Source organism: Anguilla rostrata, chromosome 5 (assembly GCF_018555375.3).
Source record: "Anguilla rostrata isolate EN2019 chromosome 5, ASM1855537v3, whole genome shotgun sequence".
In the NCBI taxonomy this organism is placed as follows: domain Eukaryota; kingdom Metazoa; phylum Chordata; class Actinopteri; order Anguilliformes; family Anguillidae; genus Anguilla; species Anguilla rostrata.
In genome coordinates this window covers 52,819,107-52,837,158 of record NC_057937.1, presented here as the reverse complement: position 1 = coordinate 52,837,158, position 18,052 = coordinate 52,819,107, and the positions used below count along the sequence as shown (strand labels likewise).

The 18,052-nt window shown below is 40.4% G+C and overlaps 1 protein-coding gene across 3 annotated transcripts; it reads left to right on the top strand.

Moving 5' to 3' along the window:
* The first annotated feature begins 541 nt into the window (after positions 1–541).
* Positions 542–12,633, top strand: bco1l (beta-carotene oxygenase 1, like). Of its 3 annotated transcripts, XM_064337145.1 has the most exons (12): positions 542–1,397; positions 6,553–6,681; positions 6,770–6,899; positions 7,105–7,252; positions 7,341–7,488; positions 7,846–8,063; positions 8,438–8,704; positions 8,855–8,960; positions 9,506–9,600; positions 10,705–10,816; positions 11,352–11,530; positions 11,601–12,633. In XM_064337145.1, the coding sequence occupies exons 1-11, from the start codon at positions 1,331–1,333 to the stop codon at positions 11,510–11,512; spliced, it is 1,581 nt and encodes a 526-aa protein (XP_064193215.1). In that variant the 5' UTR covers positions 542–1,330; the 3' UTR covers positions 11,513–11,530; positions 11,601–12,633. The 3 variants fall into 3 exon arrangements, with proteins under 3 accessions (XP_064193215.1, XP_064193216.1, XP_064193214.1); XM_064337144.1 differs by having other exon boundaries at positions 543–1,397; positions 11,352–12,633; XM_064337146.1 differs by lacking the exons at positions 10,705–10,816; positions 11,352–11,530; positions 11,601–12,633 and adding an exon at positions 9,821–10,220.
* The last annotated feature ends 5,419 nt before the right edge of the window (positions 12,634–18,052 follow it).

The window sequence follows — 18,052 nt, the reverse complement described above, 5'->3', positions numbered from 1 at the left end:
GTTGTTCCCTGCACTTGGACCGGTACTTCTCTCTAGGGTTTTCGTCATACTTGTTCCTGGTTATGGTTATACACTTTGTTGTACGTCGCTCTGGATAAGAGCGTCTGCCAAATGCCTGTAATGTATTATTATTATTATTATTATTATTATTATTAATAATAATAATAATAATAATAATAATAATAATAATAATAATAATCTTTTATTCGCGATGTGCTTTTCATACACCCAAAGCAATGGATGCAGACGTTCAAACCTATAGTGTAGTCATTGTGAGCTAAGACAGCCGATATCGTTTGTTGTAACTTGGCCTCATTTCGATGTCAGTACTTTTAATGGCAGGCTTACATTTAGTGTTTTAATTACCGTCGTATAGACTGTGTTTTACGTGCGTAACTAACTTGGCATTTCACGTTTAAAACATTATTATTATTTATTTTATTTTATTTTTTTGATACACCTATGCACAGCCGGGACGTCATCACCACCGATAGCTTTTCATTCAAGCTTCATCCTGTAGCCACTAGTTAGCACCGCCCACTTCCCCAGTCATAGGCGGCGCAGCAAGATGAAGATTCTTATTGCAGAACAAATGTTGTTATTGCTAAAATGTTCAAGTTTTGTAGTCGTAAAGTGTGCTTAGCAGTACCCTTTGTTTAGATAGTTATTGACGAAGGGTGAATTCACGCCATGCGAGAGTTGGCTGTGTGTACGAAACACGTCTTTGCACTGACTGCCGTTCACGTCTTTTAAAGATGGAGCTCAGCCTAGATGTGTTTAAGCGGTAGAAAAAATATGGTCTCTCTTTAATGATTTTGACACATTGTCATGACCAGCAACGTTTTGCTTGCGGCTGCGAGTGAATACTTAGAACTAGAGCAGGAGAGGCAGGATGAAAAAGTAACTAGTGTATTCGACAGTTAGCGTTTTATTAGTGGCCAAGTATGAGAAAATAACTCGGACGAATCTAAAGTTCGATTCCTTCTGATGTAGGCAACGGAGTCGAATGTACTGATTCATGTTAAAGAATTGAACTTCCCAACAGTATTAAATGTGAACATGTTCTTACTGTAATGACAGAAGACGGCTCATTCGTTTAAGAAATATTGTGCTCATGGCTAGTTCCGCCTATTTCGGCTTATCATTGGATGCCGAAGTTAATCACTACCATCGTATTGGTAGATAACTGGGAGAATAAATACAATTAACAAGAAAACCGTAGCTTTTATGACCTTACCCGGAGCACAGTAGCAGACGGTGAAAAACCGGAGGTACCCCTGTAATCGATCCTCTCGGGAGAAGCTATCATAGTTCAGAACGTTGCACGGATATGTTGAAGACGATATTCGGCAAGAATGGGACTGAGACTCCAGAGCCAGTCAGAGCTGACATTGAAGGTACGTCCATATTGTAAAACTATAAAGGAAAGTGTGAGGACAAGTTTTAAGTTGGCTGGGAAAAGCATGGTAGTTGTACTAGTAGAAATATATAATAGAATAAAGTTTTTTAAATGTGAGCAAAGTAGCTTGTTTTATAGCCTAAATATGAACCGACTACTGTAAATGTTTTGCAAGACTAAACATTTTGTTTAATTTTCAAATACGCATACACATGAGTTATAACAAAAAACTAATTAATATTTGTGTGAAATGAACTCGCATTTATGTTGCAATAACGTTATCTTGCCAGATTAGAAGCTTTGCAAGAGACATGCTGTGGCAGCTGCAGCGGCCGGCTGTGACGTCAGCTGCAAGTGTATTCAGATTGTTCCATCAGTGTTAACCAATAGGAATTTTTCCGATATAAAATTGGTAGGTCTGTCTTTAAAGCTGTGGGGTTAGCGTACAGACATATGATAGCTATGGAATAAGGATAAGAAGAAATAATGAGAGCAGTAAATTGGCTTTCTGAAGCCATATGGCAGCCCCTTTTATCATTTATTAGCCTGATATCTGTATTTCATTTATGACTAGTCAAAACGCTAATTGAAGATACCTCTAATTACACTGCAGAGAATGCATTTCCACTGCTGAGAGACTCCCAGACTCTAATGGTAGTGTGCTATACACTACTCCAGCCGGCGCTTGGCATTGCGCATGGTGATTTTAGGCTTGTGCACAGTTGCTTGGCCTTGTTAACTCTTTTCATGAAGCTATCGATGAACAGCTCTTGTGCTGACGTTGCCTCCATAGACTGTCTGGAACTCGGTAGCGAGTTTTGCAACCGAGGACAGACGATTTTTACGCACTACACACTTTTACCATTTTAGCTTTTAGACTGTCCTGTTCTGTGAGCTTGTCAAGTTATGTAAAGTCATTTATTGTCATGTGCATTAAAAGCAAGTGCATTCCAATACAAAGAACAACTTGTGCCCTGCTCTGCGCAGGAGCGTATCTATGTTCCCAGGGTCGTAAGTTCTAATGACCCTGTGTGTAATACCACACGTATTGTTAACAATGTTGTCGCCCTTTTTAGTACAGTCTGTCTTTATTGACAATTCATTTATTCAGTAGGTGAGAGTATAGGCTTTATAACGATATATAACATGTCTAATTTTGCTTTTGGAATACTGTTTTATATCTCAGCGTAACCAAAAGTTTTCTCATCATTGCATTCACTTACCACTCTGTGGTAGTGGTAAAAGACACTGAACCTGACAAAACGTTGTGAACAATTTTTCATAATTTCTTGGAAAATACTATTATTATTGAGGACTTCTGAGCATAGCTAAGCCATTTGTTTGCTGATACACCTAGCTGACATTGTTTTCTGGAGTAAGACAGAAAATCATTGATTTACTGTCTCTGTCTCTATCTACTAAACACAGATAAGATTTCATGTAGAGCTGGGGAACATAGGACCCTGGAAACATAGGAATGACCCCATCTGGGCTGCTCTCTGGATAAATAAACACATTACACTGTCACCATACACATACAGTATATACCACAGATATAAACACACATACATATTCATATGTGTTTTCATATATGTGCACATGCATACACATTATACGTAATTCATCTGTGCTCTCCAAATACACACACTTATATGCACAGCAGTATACATACATTTCACGACCACCGCAACTAAGCGAGGAAGTATGTAGGACTTATTCCTGTCCGTTAATAATCCTTACAGCCTGTTGTTATAAAAACGAGTGGTGTGTGTATTTGTACTGCAGTAACATAGCCCTGATGATGATAATAAGGTACACAGATGATGCCCAGGATAAGTGCTATCTTTAATGATGCCCTGTGCTCTCTTCCTGCAGTAGAAGGTATAGCTCTCTGTCAGTTGTGCAAGGTTGCTACCTGTTATCATAGAGGCCTGTTTAATAACTCTTTGAAGCTGCTTGTACCACACTAGAAGGCCACCAATAAGAATGCTTTCGATGGTGCATCTACTGTATAGGATTTCATCAGTATTGGTTGACATGGCAAATTTCTGAAGACATAAGTCTAAAGAAGCAAAGCTTTTGTTGAGCTTTCTTTAGTATTCCCATGGTGTCAACAGGCCAGGTAAGAGAGTCACAGACCTGTATTCCTAACAACTTAAAGGAGTTCAATCTCATCAGCCTTCCCATTCATAATTAATGGAATGTGGCTGGCTTTATTCTTCCTGAAGGCTATGATCATTTCTTAGGTTTTGCCCACGTTAATCAATAAGTTATTATCTGTACACCATTGGAGCAGCTCCCATACCTCTGTTCAATTAGTGTCTTTGTTGTCACTATGGATCAGTCCAATCACTGTGGTATAATCTGCATACTTCACAATTTGGTTATTATCGCAATTGACAACATAGTCATATGTAAACAAGTTATATAACAGAGGGCTGAGGCTGCAACCTTGGTTCTCCTGTGTTAAGTATCTGAGTAGATGGGTAGTTTGCTCCCTGCCTCACCGTTTGTGGTCTACCATCATACACCCAAGCAGATGGACTTACCTAGACCTAGCCCTCCGAGTTAGGCCACCAGCTTTGCTGGCATAATGGTGTTGAACGCAAAGCTATAATCTATGAACAACAGCATCTTCAACAGACCTATTTGACTGGAAGGCAAACTAATGGATCTTGGGTGGTTGGTATATTATTACATTATATTCCATAGGTTTTAACTAGTTTCTCAAAACACTTAACTACTACAGAAGTTCAGGCGACTGGTCTATAATCATTTAGACATGTCACTGGTGTTTTTTTAGGCACTGGTATGATAAATGTTCTTTTAAAACATGTCGGTATGCCGATGACTAGTCAAAGTAATAGTCCCGGCTGAATTAAACTAACAGTAGAACCTGTGTTGATTAGTGCAGCTACCTCACAACACACATGAATGCTATTCTCGCTGCAGCCCAGGTGGCCCACCCTTTTCTTCTGTGGGGCGCTCCTGCCCACAGACGGAATGTGCCCCGCCTACATCAGTCTGCCCCCGTTTCCCAGCTACCGCTGCCCTTCTTCATCATCCCACAGTCTCCGGACATACGTTCTCATCAGGTTTCCTTCCTTGATGCAACACCAGCACTGGGGTCACGCCGGGGTCTCGTCACTGCCCAAGCCGGAACTTCTTCTGAGCTGACCGCCCGGCGAACTCTCAGAAGAGCGCTGTTGCTCTGCTGGTCGCGCAGGATCACCTCTAAGTCCTAAGCCTGAGCCGGCATCTCGCTGAGGCTGCTGGATGGGCGAGGCAGATCGGCTGCCTCGTGTGAACCGGACGGAGTCCCCTTAGGAACGTGTGGAGGGCCAAGCTGGCTCTAGCTGAGCCACTGAGTTGTGGGTAGGCCCGCTGGATTAGCCGCTGCATGTCAACAGCGTTCCGGCCCAGTTTCTCCCCGGGCCTCCTGTCTTTCGGGGGCAGCCATTCTTTGAGAGATGATGAACAACGTGCCACCGACTCGCTGGTAGGGTTCGGTAGGCTAAGCGGTGGGTTCTCGCAGTCCGCAGCCGGCATATTGCTATTACCATGCTACAGGGCTACATCTTTTTGCTCGTGGAATTCTTGCTTAGTCTCGCCCAGCTGCAAAACCATTAGTCCCGCCTTGCCGCTAGCCCTTTCTCGCCGAGGGGTGGCTATCCACGCTGTCGTCTTCTTCCGTTCACTCATACCCTCTGGCTGTCTCTCTCGAAGGCGTGAGGGTTCTTCCTCAATTTGAAGACTCACTTCTGAAGCCTCACTTTAGTGAGTCTCAGCAAAGGACATGCCTGGCGGATCACTTTTATGAGCCATTGCGCTCACAAAAAGCAGCTCACTATACTATACGCTCATTTTATAGCCAAATTGTGGCCCATAATTTGAATCTGACACAAAGAGCACAGAGTCTAACTGGCTATTACGAGCCAATCCTGGACTAGCTACATCAACATATGGAAGTCATTTATACTATATACAATAGGTGGAGGCTAGGTAGTTAGTTAGTTATATGAATCGAGTGTGAGTGTTTCACCGCCCAGTGGTTCTAAACCTTGGTCATGGGGACACCTAGTGTGGTGATTGTGTTACAGCCAGTCTCTTGCTCAATGTTGTTGAACATATGTATTTTAAGTTTTCATAATTTTTCCTTTACGCATTCATGTGTAGGTTTGGGGAGAGACATGCAAATGTGTCACCCCCAATATTTCCATAATAATTGCTAGACTAGCTGGTATGCTTTTGAGTTTTTATAGGAAGTCTAGCAGTGGGTCTCCTCCAAAGTTCAAATGAAATATATGCATATGAACACAAAGTAGTTTTGGCATGTCATCAACGGCTTTGTCTTTGAATTCTTCATTATCAACCAAATGGATATTTTCAGTGGCCAGACATCCATTCCACACCTTCTCAAATCAGGACTCCGAGCCTATTGAGCCTTCACCCCAGTCTTTAATTTGAATTGTTTAAATGGTTTACCTCTCTTTATATAATCATTTAAAATGAACACAATGTGAATATGATACTTTTATTCATCATGGTATGTATAGCTATTTCTCACAGAATGTGGTTTAAGAGGGTAAAAAAAGTCTTCCAAACATAAACAGCTTCTAATTACAAAAAAAAGTAACAGCTTGTTAAAATTCTGAGAGCAGTTGTGTTTGGAGTGAAAACCAGCATACACAGGGGTCCCCTGGGTCAAGTTTGAGTACCATTGTCATACCCTTTGCTTCTGAAAAGGACAGATCCATGCAGTGCATTTTTTAATTAACTACGTCTTCGTAGAAAGCTGACTTGATGAACCGATAAGTGAATAAAGGTTTGAATTTTTTTGGGTGTGCTTGTGTATGTGTGTGTTCATGTGTGTTAGTGTATGTGTGTGTTCATGGGTGTGTTTGTGTATGTGTGTGCTCGTGTGTGTTTGTGTATGTGTGTGTTCATGGGTGTGTTTTTGTATGTGTGTGTTAGTGTATGTATGTGTTCATGGGTGTGTTTGTGTATGTATGTGTTCATGTGTGTGTTAGTGTATGTGTGTGTTCATGGGTATGTAAGTGTATGTGTGTATTCTTGTGTGTGTTAATGTATGTGTGTGTTCACGGGTGTATTAGTGCATGTGTGTGTTCATGTGTGTGTTATTGTTTTCTCAGGCTCTGTCCCTGACTGGCTACAAGGGACCCTGTTGCGCAATGGCCCTGGCCTTTTCTCTATCGGAGACAAAACCTACAACCACTGGTTTGATGGGATGGCGCTGATCCACAGTTACACCTTCAAAGACGGTATGAGAAGAGAAAGGAGTGAGTCACTGTGGGCCGTCGCCGAACACTAATGCAAGTCTTACAGTGTCAACCTGCGTCTGTTTTCCAGGTGAAGTCTTCTATCGGAGTAAGTTCCTCCGCAGTAAGACATACAAAAAGAATACTGCAGCCAACAGGATTGTTGTGTCTGAATTTGGGACCATGATCTACCCAGACCCCTGCAAAAACATCTTCTCAAAGTAAAAAAAAAGAAAACTTTAAATCATACTCTTTAAACCAAGTAGTAGAATGAAGCAGATTATTTGTGCACTGCAAAATTATCCACCTTGGATGAAATCAACAAGACTTTGTCCCTTAAATGACTTAGACAAACAAATATGTTTCTTTATCTTTTTTTGTTTTTGCTTTAAATATGATTATTTTTTTCTGTTTTCTTTTTTACAGAATGTTCACACATCTGTGCAATGCAATTCCTGACTTCACAGACAATAACCTTATAAACATCATAAGGTATGGTGAGGACTACTATGCCTCAGCTGAAGTAAATTACATCAATCAGATTGACCCTGAGACCCTGGACACTGTGGGAAGGGTGAGTTCAGACCAGTTAACAGTCTGAATAGTTGCCAGTTTGATGCCTTTTCCTTTTGCCATGGCTTACTGGCCAGTTTTTGCTGTAGGCTAATTACAGAAACTACATTGCGTTGAACCTTGCAACTGCCCACCCTCACTATGATGAGCATGGAAACACCTACAACATGGGCACGTCTATCATGAGTTTCGGAGGTCCCAAGTATGTTATCTTCAAGGTCCCCGCTAATGCCTCAGGTATGTGGGCTTTCAAAGTTTTTGTAATGCGGACTGAAATGTATTCGTTTGTAAACTGTGGGTCAGGATCGATTGGTTGGATATGAGTGGCTCTGTACAGACCTAGTGGCCTGCCAGGCAAATGCCGAAAAAATAATGCCAAATATCTATTCATTTTGAAATCAATAATCATTTGGTTTGGGTGCCTCTGCAGGGTACTGATCCAAAATAGAAGTCAACCTCTGTGTGGTTGCCTGGGAACCTTGACACGATAAGAGTGTCACCTCAGTGAGACTCGGTCAAAGAACCGTATAAGAACTTGTTCTTATAAACACTCTTTCAGCAATTCACTTGACCGTATGCACACTTACCTTTCAGGTCAGAAGGGGAATTTGGCCTTGAAGAACGTTAAGCAAGTGTGCTCTGTACCCTGCCGGTCCAGCCTGTTCCCCAGTTACTTCCACAGCTTCGGCATGACAGAGAACTACATCATCTTCATCGAGCAGCCTTTTAAACTAGACATGCTCAAACTGGCCACCGCCTACTTCCGAGGGATCAACTGGGGCACCTGCCTCAAGTATGACCAAGACGATGAGGTAAGAGGCACCGCCCCAAAACGGTTTTTGTTTTCCATATTTGAGGTCTCCCTCTCATCCATGGTCATTAAAATTCTTCCAGGAAAGGCAAAGAAAAATAGTTTGAGCGTCAGTAAAAATAGTTTATTTTTTGGTATTTGCTATTACTGCTTCCATCTTTTTTAATGACTAGGTTGAAGTAATTCCCGATGATGTCCAATGAATTATCACAGATGAATGTGGCTACCTTGCTGGTTTATAGTGTATGCCAAAAAACACAATTGAACTTCTTTATCCTTAAAATGCCGTCAAAGCGTTAATGCAAAATGTAAACCTCAGTTTGAGTGACGCAGACTGCAACAATCTCACTGCTGTCTTATTTGGCTTTTTCTCAGACGCTGATCCACCTGATCAACAGAACTACCGGTAAGGCCTTCTCCACCAAGTTCTATACGGACGCACTGGTAGTGTTCCACCACATCAATGCTTACGAGGACGAAGGCCACGTGGTCTTCGACATGATCACGTACAAGGACAGCAACCTGTATGACATGTTCTACCTGCAAAACATGGGGCGTGAAGCTGAGGATTTCACCAAAGCCAATGAGAAATGGTCTCCGCCCGTGTGCCAGAGATTCGTCCTTCCCCTCGACATTGAAAAGGTAACGAGAACATCCTAAGTGTCAAATCAGCTATGACAGAGCGGACTTTACTCAGATTCACCACATTCAATCCTTTTGAATTTGAACTAACCCTGAGGAATTTCCTGTTTAGTTTTGCTGGAAAGCCTGATGTGCTCTTGTTGATCACAGGACGCACCAGTGGGCTCTAATTTGGTGAAACTCAATGACACAACAGCCACAGCAGTGTTGCAGAAGGACAAATCTGTCTACTGCCAGCCTGACACGTTATTAGTCGGTGAGGAATGCTATTCGGCATGCAGTTGTAAGGCATTGTAATAGTCGAATTTGGGTCATAAGTAAAGAAAGGAATGAACGTACAAATGACTGTGCTGTTACCCAGGGATGGAAGGTCACAGTGGGCAGGTTTATCCCATTATCATCAAGCAACAGTGCCTGCCCCCTGTGATCAGATTGGTGCCTGCAATCCTACTGCAGCTGCAGCTGTATCAAAGTGTAAGCTGGCAGCTGCCATTTATTTTCAGTCCACAGCTACAGGTGATGTTGGCCACTAATTCTAATTCACCCTGGATAAGAGCATCAGCTGAATGGCTATAAATATCAAATGTAAATGTCGGTGGTTTGCTGGGTCCAAATCAGGTCTGAGGAGGCACTGTTTTCATTTCCATGCTACCTGCAGGACATTTGGAATACTAACACAGTTTAGATAATTTTCTTTAAATGAATGCAGGATGGCTTGACAACAATGTGATCATGTGAAATGACAGCCTTTTGACATGATTAACAGGTGAAGCAAGTGCGCCCCCTTGTGTCTCCCTTTAGGACTGGAGTTACCTGGGATTAATTACAAATTCAACAGCAGAAAGTACCGCTACTTTTATGGCTCGAGGGTGGAGTGGTCACCACACCCAAATAAGGTAATCGTTTCCTTTGGATGGCTGAAAGGCCTGAATTACCTACGTTTACAGTGGGTGGGGTGTGACTGAAACGTGTATGAGAGGATGTTTGTGGTTGTTATGGTAACAGTCATTGTGGCCACTGGCCTAGACAGAAGTGGGAATTTCATCTGATTGCAGATTAGCCTTTGTGCTATTATACTCAGTCATTGGTAAGTATGTTTATTTTATATTTTATCAGGTTTATCAGACCAGCCCTGCAAAGTGACTCAACATTAGGCAGACTTTTGCACACTACACCCTTGAAGAATTCCAATTTCACATCTGCGTCTTCAATGGCAGATGGACCTGCTATGAAGTAGATGAATAATTGTTTTTTGTTCTTCAGCTGGATGTCCAGGATTGGGATTTGGGTCATTAGGAAGAATTCTATGCTGTTTATGCAAGATCAGGGGGGATCAAACCACAGCACACCAAACCACACACCTGAAAAGCATGTTAGCCCATTTGAACCCAGCTAAAGAGGATAACAATTGCTTTCCGTGTCTCAGGGAGTGATGTCACTTGTGACAGCCTGCCAACTACTGGCAAAATGACTGTACTCTATTGCATGTGCAAACTCAATAAATGCATATTTGTTAGCTTACAGGGTCACTCTCCTGTTGCATTTCATGAATATCAGAAAGATTCCCAAGGGGGCTACAGTTTTTTTTTTCTTGTAAATGCGGTCCTCTTCCTGCACATTCAGTCAGATAATCCCCACCCCACTTCTGAAACCCCATATAGTGTATGAGTGAATGAATTAATTCATTCTTTTAACAATTTAAAAACAGGATTTCATAAGACTGCATAGCAGACAGCAATTCTTTAAAAACTGTCGAGGATAGAAGATGTAGAAACACAAGAAAACCAACAGGCTTATTTCCATTGTGCTCCTCTAACCTTTGAACATAGACATGAAAAAAACATCCAATACAATACAGGTAATGCAATACAGATGGATATGACAGGACAATACATTCACCACTGGACAGACCGCATACTGGCAGATTGGCAGGTCATATTATAAAAAACATTGAGAGTCCAAAACCGGATCTTTTCACCAAGCATTACTTCATCCGACAGATTGGAAAATTGGACATTGTGACAAGGCAGTGTGTGGAGTGGACTGAGGAGGAGTGCTATCCCTCCGAGCCTGTCTTTGTGGCTTCACCAGGTGCTGTGGAGGAAGATGATGGTGAGGGACACCCCCACCCCCACATACCCCAACTTTTTGTTTTTTCATCATTTTACACCTGCATACAACTACACATTGATTTATAATAAGATATGAGACTTTCAGCTCATCATCTAAGATAAGGGGGGAAACTCACCTGAACCACCAACAATTAGTCCAGGTAAAACAGGCATACAGTACATACAGATTATTTATAAACTATGACATGGTTGAATATCAGGACTCAGGCCAAAATCAGTGTCTTGAACTTTGTTCTAGCCTGTTCAAACCCATTGCCTGACTCTATCATTATCACCATCTTTGGTAGACTGATTTTTTTTTCCGTCTGCTTTTCTGACAATATAGAGAGGAAATTCATGTGTATGAGTTCAGTAGTTCAGTACCTGATCTTTAATGGTTTCAGAAACACTACTAGGTAATTCTGCTGAATACTACAGCTGTCAACCAGACCAGCATAGCGACCAATTCAAAAGTTGCAGGATATGCCAATACAGTTTTCATCCTTGAGCAGTCTTATGTACATTATTTGTTTCAGGGGTCATTCTGTCCTCCGTCGTCTCACTCAATCCCGAGAAACCGCCCTTCATGTTGGTGCTCGATGCGAAGAGTTTCACAGAGTTGGCGCGAGCTAAGATCAGCTCCACCGTACACATGGACCTACACGGGCTCTTTGTTCCTCGACAAGACCCTCAATAAGGTGGCGGTCGATGTCACCTGCTGAGATGTTGTGACCATTTTGCTTCAAAGAACATGGTCACAACATTTCAGCAGTGGTTGTTGTTACCTGCTGAAATGTTGTGACCATTTTGTTTAAAACAAGTATTAAACATTGTTTGTGCAAAGTAACTGTTCAAAAGTACTTGAATACCTTCGGATCCCAGGACGCAATTGTTGCGAAACTATTTTGAAAACACATTCCAGAAAGCAGCTGTGTGTTTAACTGTATTTGATTGCAACATAGACAAATATTTAAATAATTACAAAGTAGTTGCAATACATTCGACTACTGTAAACGGAATTTTAGCATACAGCAGGTGAATAATTAACCTGAAGTCAAAGGAGGTTTAACCATCTTTTTTATGTTTCTGCTCCTCATTTGTGATCTTCCTCAGTCATCATGTATTAATTTAACTGTTTTGGATCTTCTATGTTTATATTGAATATAAATGTAGTTTAAAACATTCAAACTTATTTTAACTTATCAATATTCATACTTTCAATAATACGTTTTTTGTGAGATTTCTTTAAAATACTTTTAAAATATATTTGTTTAGTGGGATAAATATTTGAGTAGTGTCAGACATGTGATTCACCATTTGGCCATTCTCAGCTATAGGAAGCTTCAAAGTGCTCAGCCAGCATAGCCAGAAGAGAAGAAGCAGGAACTGGGGGAGTTGCAATTTCAGGTGTGTCTGTGTCTGTGTATGTGTGTCTGTGTGTAGAGTGTGTGTGTGTGTGTGTCAGAGGAGGTGTCTATCCCCCTCTTTTCTTTCACTAGATAAAATATGTGGCTTTCCTTTAGTTAGCAGGGCAACCTGTAAAGAAGTTTGTAACTGTTAGTCGGAAGTGGGCATCTGAGTCCTGCATCTAGGACTGGCTTTCTGCATTTGACCTCTGGTTATTTTGTAATATTCTGCTGTCTTTTAGTTTTTGAATTTTGTATTTCTTTGGGACAAATAAGCTGTGGTCTTCTTTCATTAATTTCTTGTGTGACTATCCATGTCTGTAACCTTTATGAATTGTTTTAAGGTAGTTGAACCTCGTCTTTAGATTAGACGTGAATATTTGTCGTAACTTTATAAATTTCTTAATTTTCATCTGGTTGTGAGTTGTACATTTTGATGTTTGAATCAACAGTTTGCTCTGCCTATCAATGGATTTGGTGATTTAATTGATAATTGATATCTTTGATAATAATAACCAAATTAAATCAAATAAAACAGCTCACTCATCCAAAATGTAAAATATATTTAACTGTTGATGCACTCGTGTTCGGTATTCAGAGTGCTGGACGTCAAACGAGGGTGTTAACAGTTAAAACTGTTGGGTTCAGAAAATTAAACATTTCTATTAATCCTCACCTTGCTGACAGTGTTATAACAAATATTTGCTTTAGTTGATCATATTTGCACTTAGTGGCCTCTTTATTAGATACACCTGATCATTAACACGAATAGCCGGATACTCCAAATTGCGAATAACGTGGCAGCAACTGACTATATAATGTCCTCAAAGAAACATTAGAATGAGCAAGATGCGCGATATAACTGACTTAGACCATGGAATGATTGTTGGTACCTGATGTGGTGGTTCCAGCATCTTGGAAAACAGCTGTCCTGACAGTACAGTCACTCTAGAAATTTTACAGACAATGGTTCAATGAACAAAAAATATAAAGTGAGCTTCAGTTGTGTGGCCAAAAACACCTTGTTATCGAGAGAGAGTTCATCAGAACAGTCTAGTTCAAACTAACATAAAGGCCAGGAATGCTGAAATGACTGTGTACAACACTGATGTGCAGAAGGGTATCTGTGAACACACAATGCGCCAAACCTTGAAGCGGATGGGCTATAGAGACAGAAGACCATGCCGAGCTCCACTCCTGTCAGCTTAGAACAGGAAGCTGGGGCTACAGTGGACACTTCATCTCCAAAGCCAGACGACTGAAGACGGGAAAATGTCGCCTGGTCTGACGAATCGTGATTCCTGCTGCAACATGTAGATACAGGGTCAGAATTTAGTGCAAAGCAACATCCTGCCTTGTGTCAACGGTGCAGGCTGGTGGTGGTGTGATGGTGGGGGGAAAGTTTTCTTTACGTATTTTAGGCTCTTTAATACCATCTGAGCATCATTTGAATGCCACAGCATACCTGAGCATTGTTTCTGATCATGGCGTCCCTTTATGGCCACAGTCTATCATTTTCCAAAGGATACTTCCAACAGGATAGTGTGCCCTGTCACAAAGTGTACATGATCTCGAGCTGGATCCACAAACATGACAGTGACTTCAGTTTAGTCCAATGGCCTACACAGTCCCCAAAGCTGAATCTGATAGACCATCTTTGGAATTAGATGGAAAGCAAGGTTCACAGCATGATGTGAGGCTATAAAATTCTGCAGGAGCTGCGTGGTGCTATTGAGTCAGTATGGACCAAAATCCCTAAGGAATGATTTTAGCTCCTTGTTCAATCCATGCCACAATGAATTCAGGCTGTTCTGAAGAAAAATGGCGGGTTCTACACATTACTAGGTAGGTTTACCTAATAAAGTGGTCACTGAGTATATTTTAAACTGTTTGTCAGAATTACTATTGACAAATAAAACTTCAAATACAACAATTTTTTTGTTGCAGGTCTGCTTGTGAACACAAGGAATATTTTTTTTTTCATTTTTACCCCACAATAAGGTTGCTGCTAATACTGACAGAAATTTTGTAATTACACCTTGATACACTACAATCGTAATTCTCTTCAGTAAACATTTAAAATGCATATTACTTCAAATTATATTCTCAAGTTTGATTTATTCTACATATTTACTGTCGTCTTTTTTCTGTAAGTTGTTTTACCACTACTAGGTAATCACCTAGAAGTGGCATGCTTCCAATTGTATATTATAGTGTAAGGTCATAAAAGACAGATTCACTTATGTTTAAAATAATAGTACTACTGAAACAGTATAATAAATACAATGAAAATAAAAAAACCTTAACCAGTTGAGATGTCATGCCTTCATATTGAGTACGCCTTTATCACCACATTGCTTTTCTTACACTGCTTTTGCCGTTTTTAATTTTAATGAATGAAATGTCATGCATTTGCATCAGTGCATATTGATGTAAATATATTTGCATGCAAAACTTTCAGACACATGAAGCACAACACTTTTAAACTTCTCTCCAAGTTATTTTAAGAAATCAGAACAATTAGTATATACATATAGCTATATGTAAAAGTAAACTGTCCAGTACCATAGGGCATTAACTTACCTGCCTTTCAGAAAGTCATTCCAAATGGCATCTAACAGTTTTATAATGTTTCTTAATGGAGTCAGAGTCAAGTTAGAGTCAACATTGATTCCGGCGACCAGAATAGGAGCTGGGGACAATTCCCAGCATTCTTGAGTATTCCGCTATGACACTCTAAACAAACAACATCGGAGATCATTCAGAAGACTGCAAATCCTCTATTTTAGTCTGCTGACCCTTTACAGGTAATGATGGCTGACTGAGCCAAAACGATTACACACTGGCACCAACACAATGTCCTTGAAAAGAAGTAATGACCCACGGATTAATTACTGCAGGTGATATCTTCGTAGCCCAGCAGCCAAAAGTTCCCCTGGGCCAAGGTTCATTCTCTCCATTCATCAAGGCTCACTCTCATACTTTTATAATCAGGAATGAACCCTACACCTGGAAAGGCAACACCACGGCTACCTATAAATAAATATCACATCACCAGTACATAAGGACATTTCTGAAGACTGTTTCACATGGCACGAGATTGGATAATTATGCTTTGTCCTTAGAATGTGCGGTCAAGATTCCAGTGATAGCAGTTCACATAAATTGCAAGCAATTGAAATTAATTCACCTTGCATGAACTTGATTCTTGTAGCCTTTCAGAGAAGGCAGTAAAAAGCAGTTATTGGAGTTTGATACCACCCTTAGAACAGCCACATCTTAGGCAGTCATATAAAGTGACTTTTGGACAACCAACTGCATATAATGTAATGTATAACTGAATAGATATATGAATGTTTAATCAAGAAGATAAGGAATATCATTATTCAGCTTTCATCATAACTCATGAAAAAACATCTCACAAAACAGTATGCCTTGCAAAACACGGGATGAACATACAGTATCTAATACAACACCCATAATTTATGCAGATTGGTTAAAACTAAAATACATGTGCTTGCGCTTTGAATATACTTTTGAATATATACACTGATTTTCAGGTCTGTCACTGTGTCATTTAAATACTGTCCTGACCACCTCCATTATTCACATGACTGCTGTAGATAATAATAAACTTTAACACCTTACCCAGATTACTAGCCCTGTCATATCTACTGGCATCCCAGTCATTTTAGCATACGAGGAGTTTTTAGAACAATGTTGTTGGGAACGAACAAATTGATATTTTAAAAATTGCACATTTATAAAATTGCACTTGGCTAAATATGTGTTACTCTCAGAAACAAATGCAATATCTTATCTAGTGAGCTTGCCAATAAGGTACCACCCTCTAAGATAAAGATATTATTCATAACAACTAGATAGAAAAAAGCTGGCAATTCAATTAACTTTATTGTGGCTCATTTTTATTCAACAAAAAATGTAATCCATTTATCCCCCACTTCACAAAACAAATGGAACCCAGCTAATGTTTTTAACATTTAATTAATTAATTGTTTTAGATGTGAAGCACCTCGTGGACCTGGCTTGTAACTCACACACGCAGGCTGAAGATTCTCTACAAAGGGCAGCTATTAGCACTCATGGTGCTTCAGATCAATAACACTTGAGATCAATGACAGTGAGTTAGATTATCCATAGGGTATATTTTGACACATGTATAATGCATGTCTATTCTTCAGTAACTTGATATAAAATTCAGCCCATGACTGAGGACTACCAATAAACACAATTTCTGTGCAGTGCCACAGCGCAGTGTAATCTACAATGCTGCACACAGATTACTGACTGATCCAATTCTGGGTATTACTGTTGGTGATGATGGACATTTCTATGTCCTGTAATCCAAGGTGAGTGAGTGGTTCAATGAGTGACTCTGCAGTTCAACTGACTGCAGATAACTCATTCCACCTCTAGCAGGCATATGGAATGATAATATTTTGCTCAAACTCAAACCTACATAATTATGGAAAAATAGCAATTTATCCTGTTTGCACTAGAAAGGTGCACAGTGTCATGTTTGTAGCTACTATATGAAATTCAATATTGCCGATATATAACTTATATAAAACATATGTATAATACAATATACAATGCCCAGAAAATTCATTCACACCCTTGATAAACAACAGTTTTGAGTGTTATTTCTATTCCCGTGGCATTAAAACAGCTGGTACAGCTAACCAGATCAAAGCAGATGAACTTGACATGCTTTTACAACAGTAAGCCCAAGTATGACAGGCTGACCTTGGGTGCTTTTATCTTAATTAGAGTGATAACCCCCAGTCACTCTAACTAACCCATTTTTTGTCTTGTGAAAGTCAGTTATGCAAGATTCTGAGCAGTCTTCAGTCAGTTTGTATAAGGACCTGATCACCAATAGGAGAAGTGCACTGCAATATCCCTATATTATTTGTAGCTGCACTTAACATGGAACTTTTTTATTGTAATTCGACTTCCCTAGCTACAAGGACATTGCAGACAACTGAAAGTCTTCAATTATCAATGTTTTGGAATTGAGGCTGGTGCATATTAGGATTCCTACTCTGCATTTTTGTACTGCATTACAATGTCGTATAAAATCGACCAATCCTAACCCACTCAATGTACAATGCAATAGTTTGTATGGAGGCTAACAAAAGATGATGGTTTTACATGTAAAAACCAGTGTATCATTCTTGTGAAGCACCCATGACCTGTATATTTTGGGTTGGTATTGTTCCAAGTAGCTGCACACATTAAAATGGCAGAACACAGAATACCGAAGAGCTGAAGTTATGTGTTGGCTACACTAACCTTAGCTGTGATGGTTTGTGGAAAAAAAAAAAAACATTTTATATCCTTAGGACAGATAATGAGCAAAAGAAAGTTGGTAAACCAGGCTGAGGCGATATTTGTCTTATAAAACAGATGAAATTATCTAATTAAAAAAATTAATCAGACCCAGGTTCAATCCCCGGCAGCGGTATTTCCGGCTTGGTCAGACGTTCTTACGAACACAATTAGCAGTGTTCGCGGGTGGGAAGCCGGTGAGGGTATGAGTCCTGATCGTTGCATTAGCGACTCCTACTGGTTGGTCGGGGCGCCTGTTCAGCAGGGAGGGGATCTGGGGGAGATAGCGTGAACCTTCGCACATGTTACGCTCTCCCAGTGAAACTCTTCGCTGTCAGGTGAAAAGAAGCGGCTGGTGACTCCACATGTATCGAAGGCTGGCATGTGGTAGTCTACACCCTCCCCAGACCGACAGAGGATAGCACATCGACCAGGACTGTGATACACACCGAGAATTGGTATAACGACTAAATTGGGGA

What these genes read in the sequence shown, in the direction of transcription:
- bco1l (XM_064337145.1), top strand. Translation starts at nt 1,331, where the DNA reads ATGTTGAAGACGATATTCGGCAAGAATGGGACTGAGACTCCAGAGCCA. An exon ending in GCCTGACACGTTATTAGTCG is followed by an intron (nt 8,961 to 9,505) that starts GTGAGGAATGCT and finishes GTCTCCCTTTAG; the next exon opens with GACTGGAGTTACCTGGGATT. An exon ending in GGTCACCACACCCAAATAAG is followed by an intron (nt 9,601 to 10,704) that starts GTAATCGTTTCC and finishes TTCATCCGACAG; the next exon opens with ATTGGAAAATTGGACATTGT.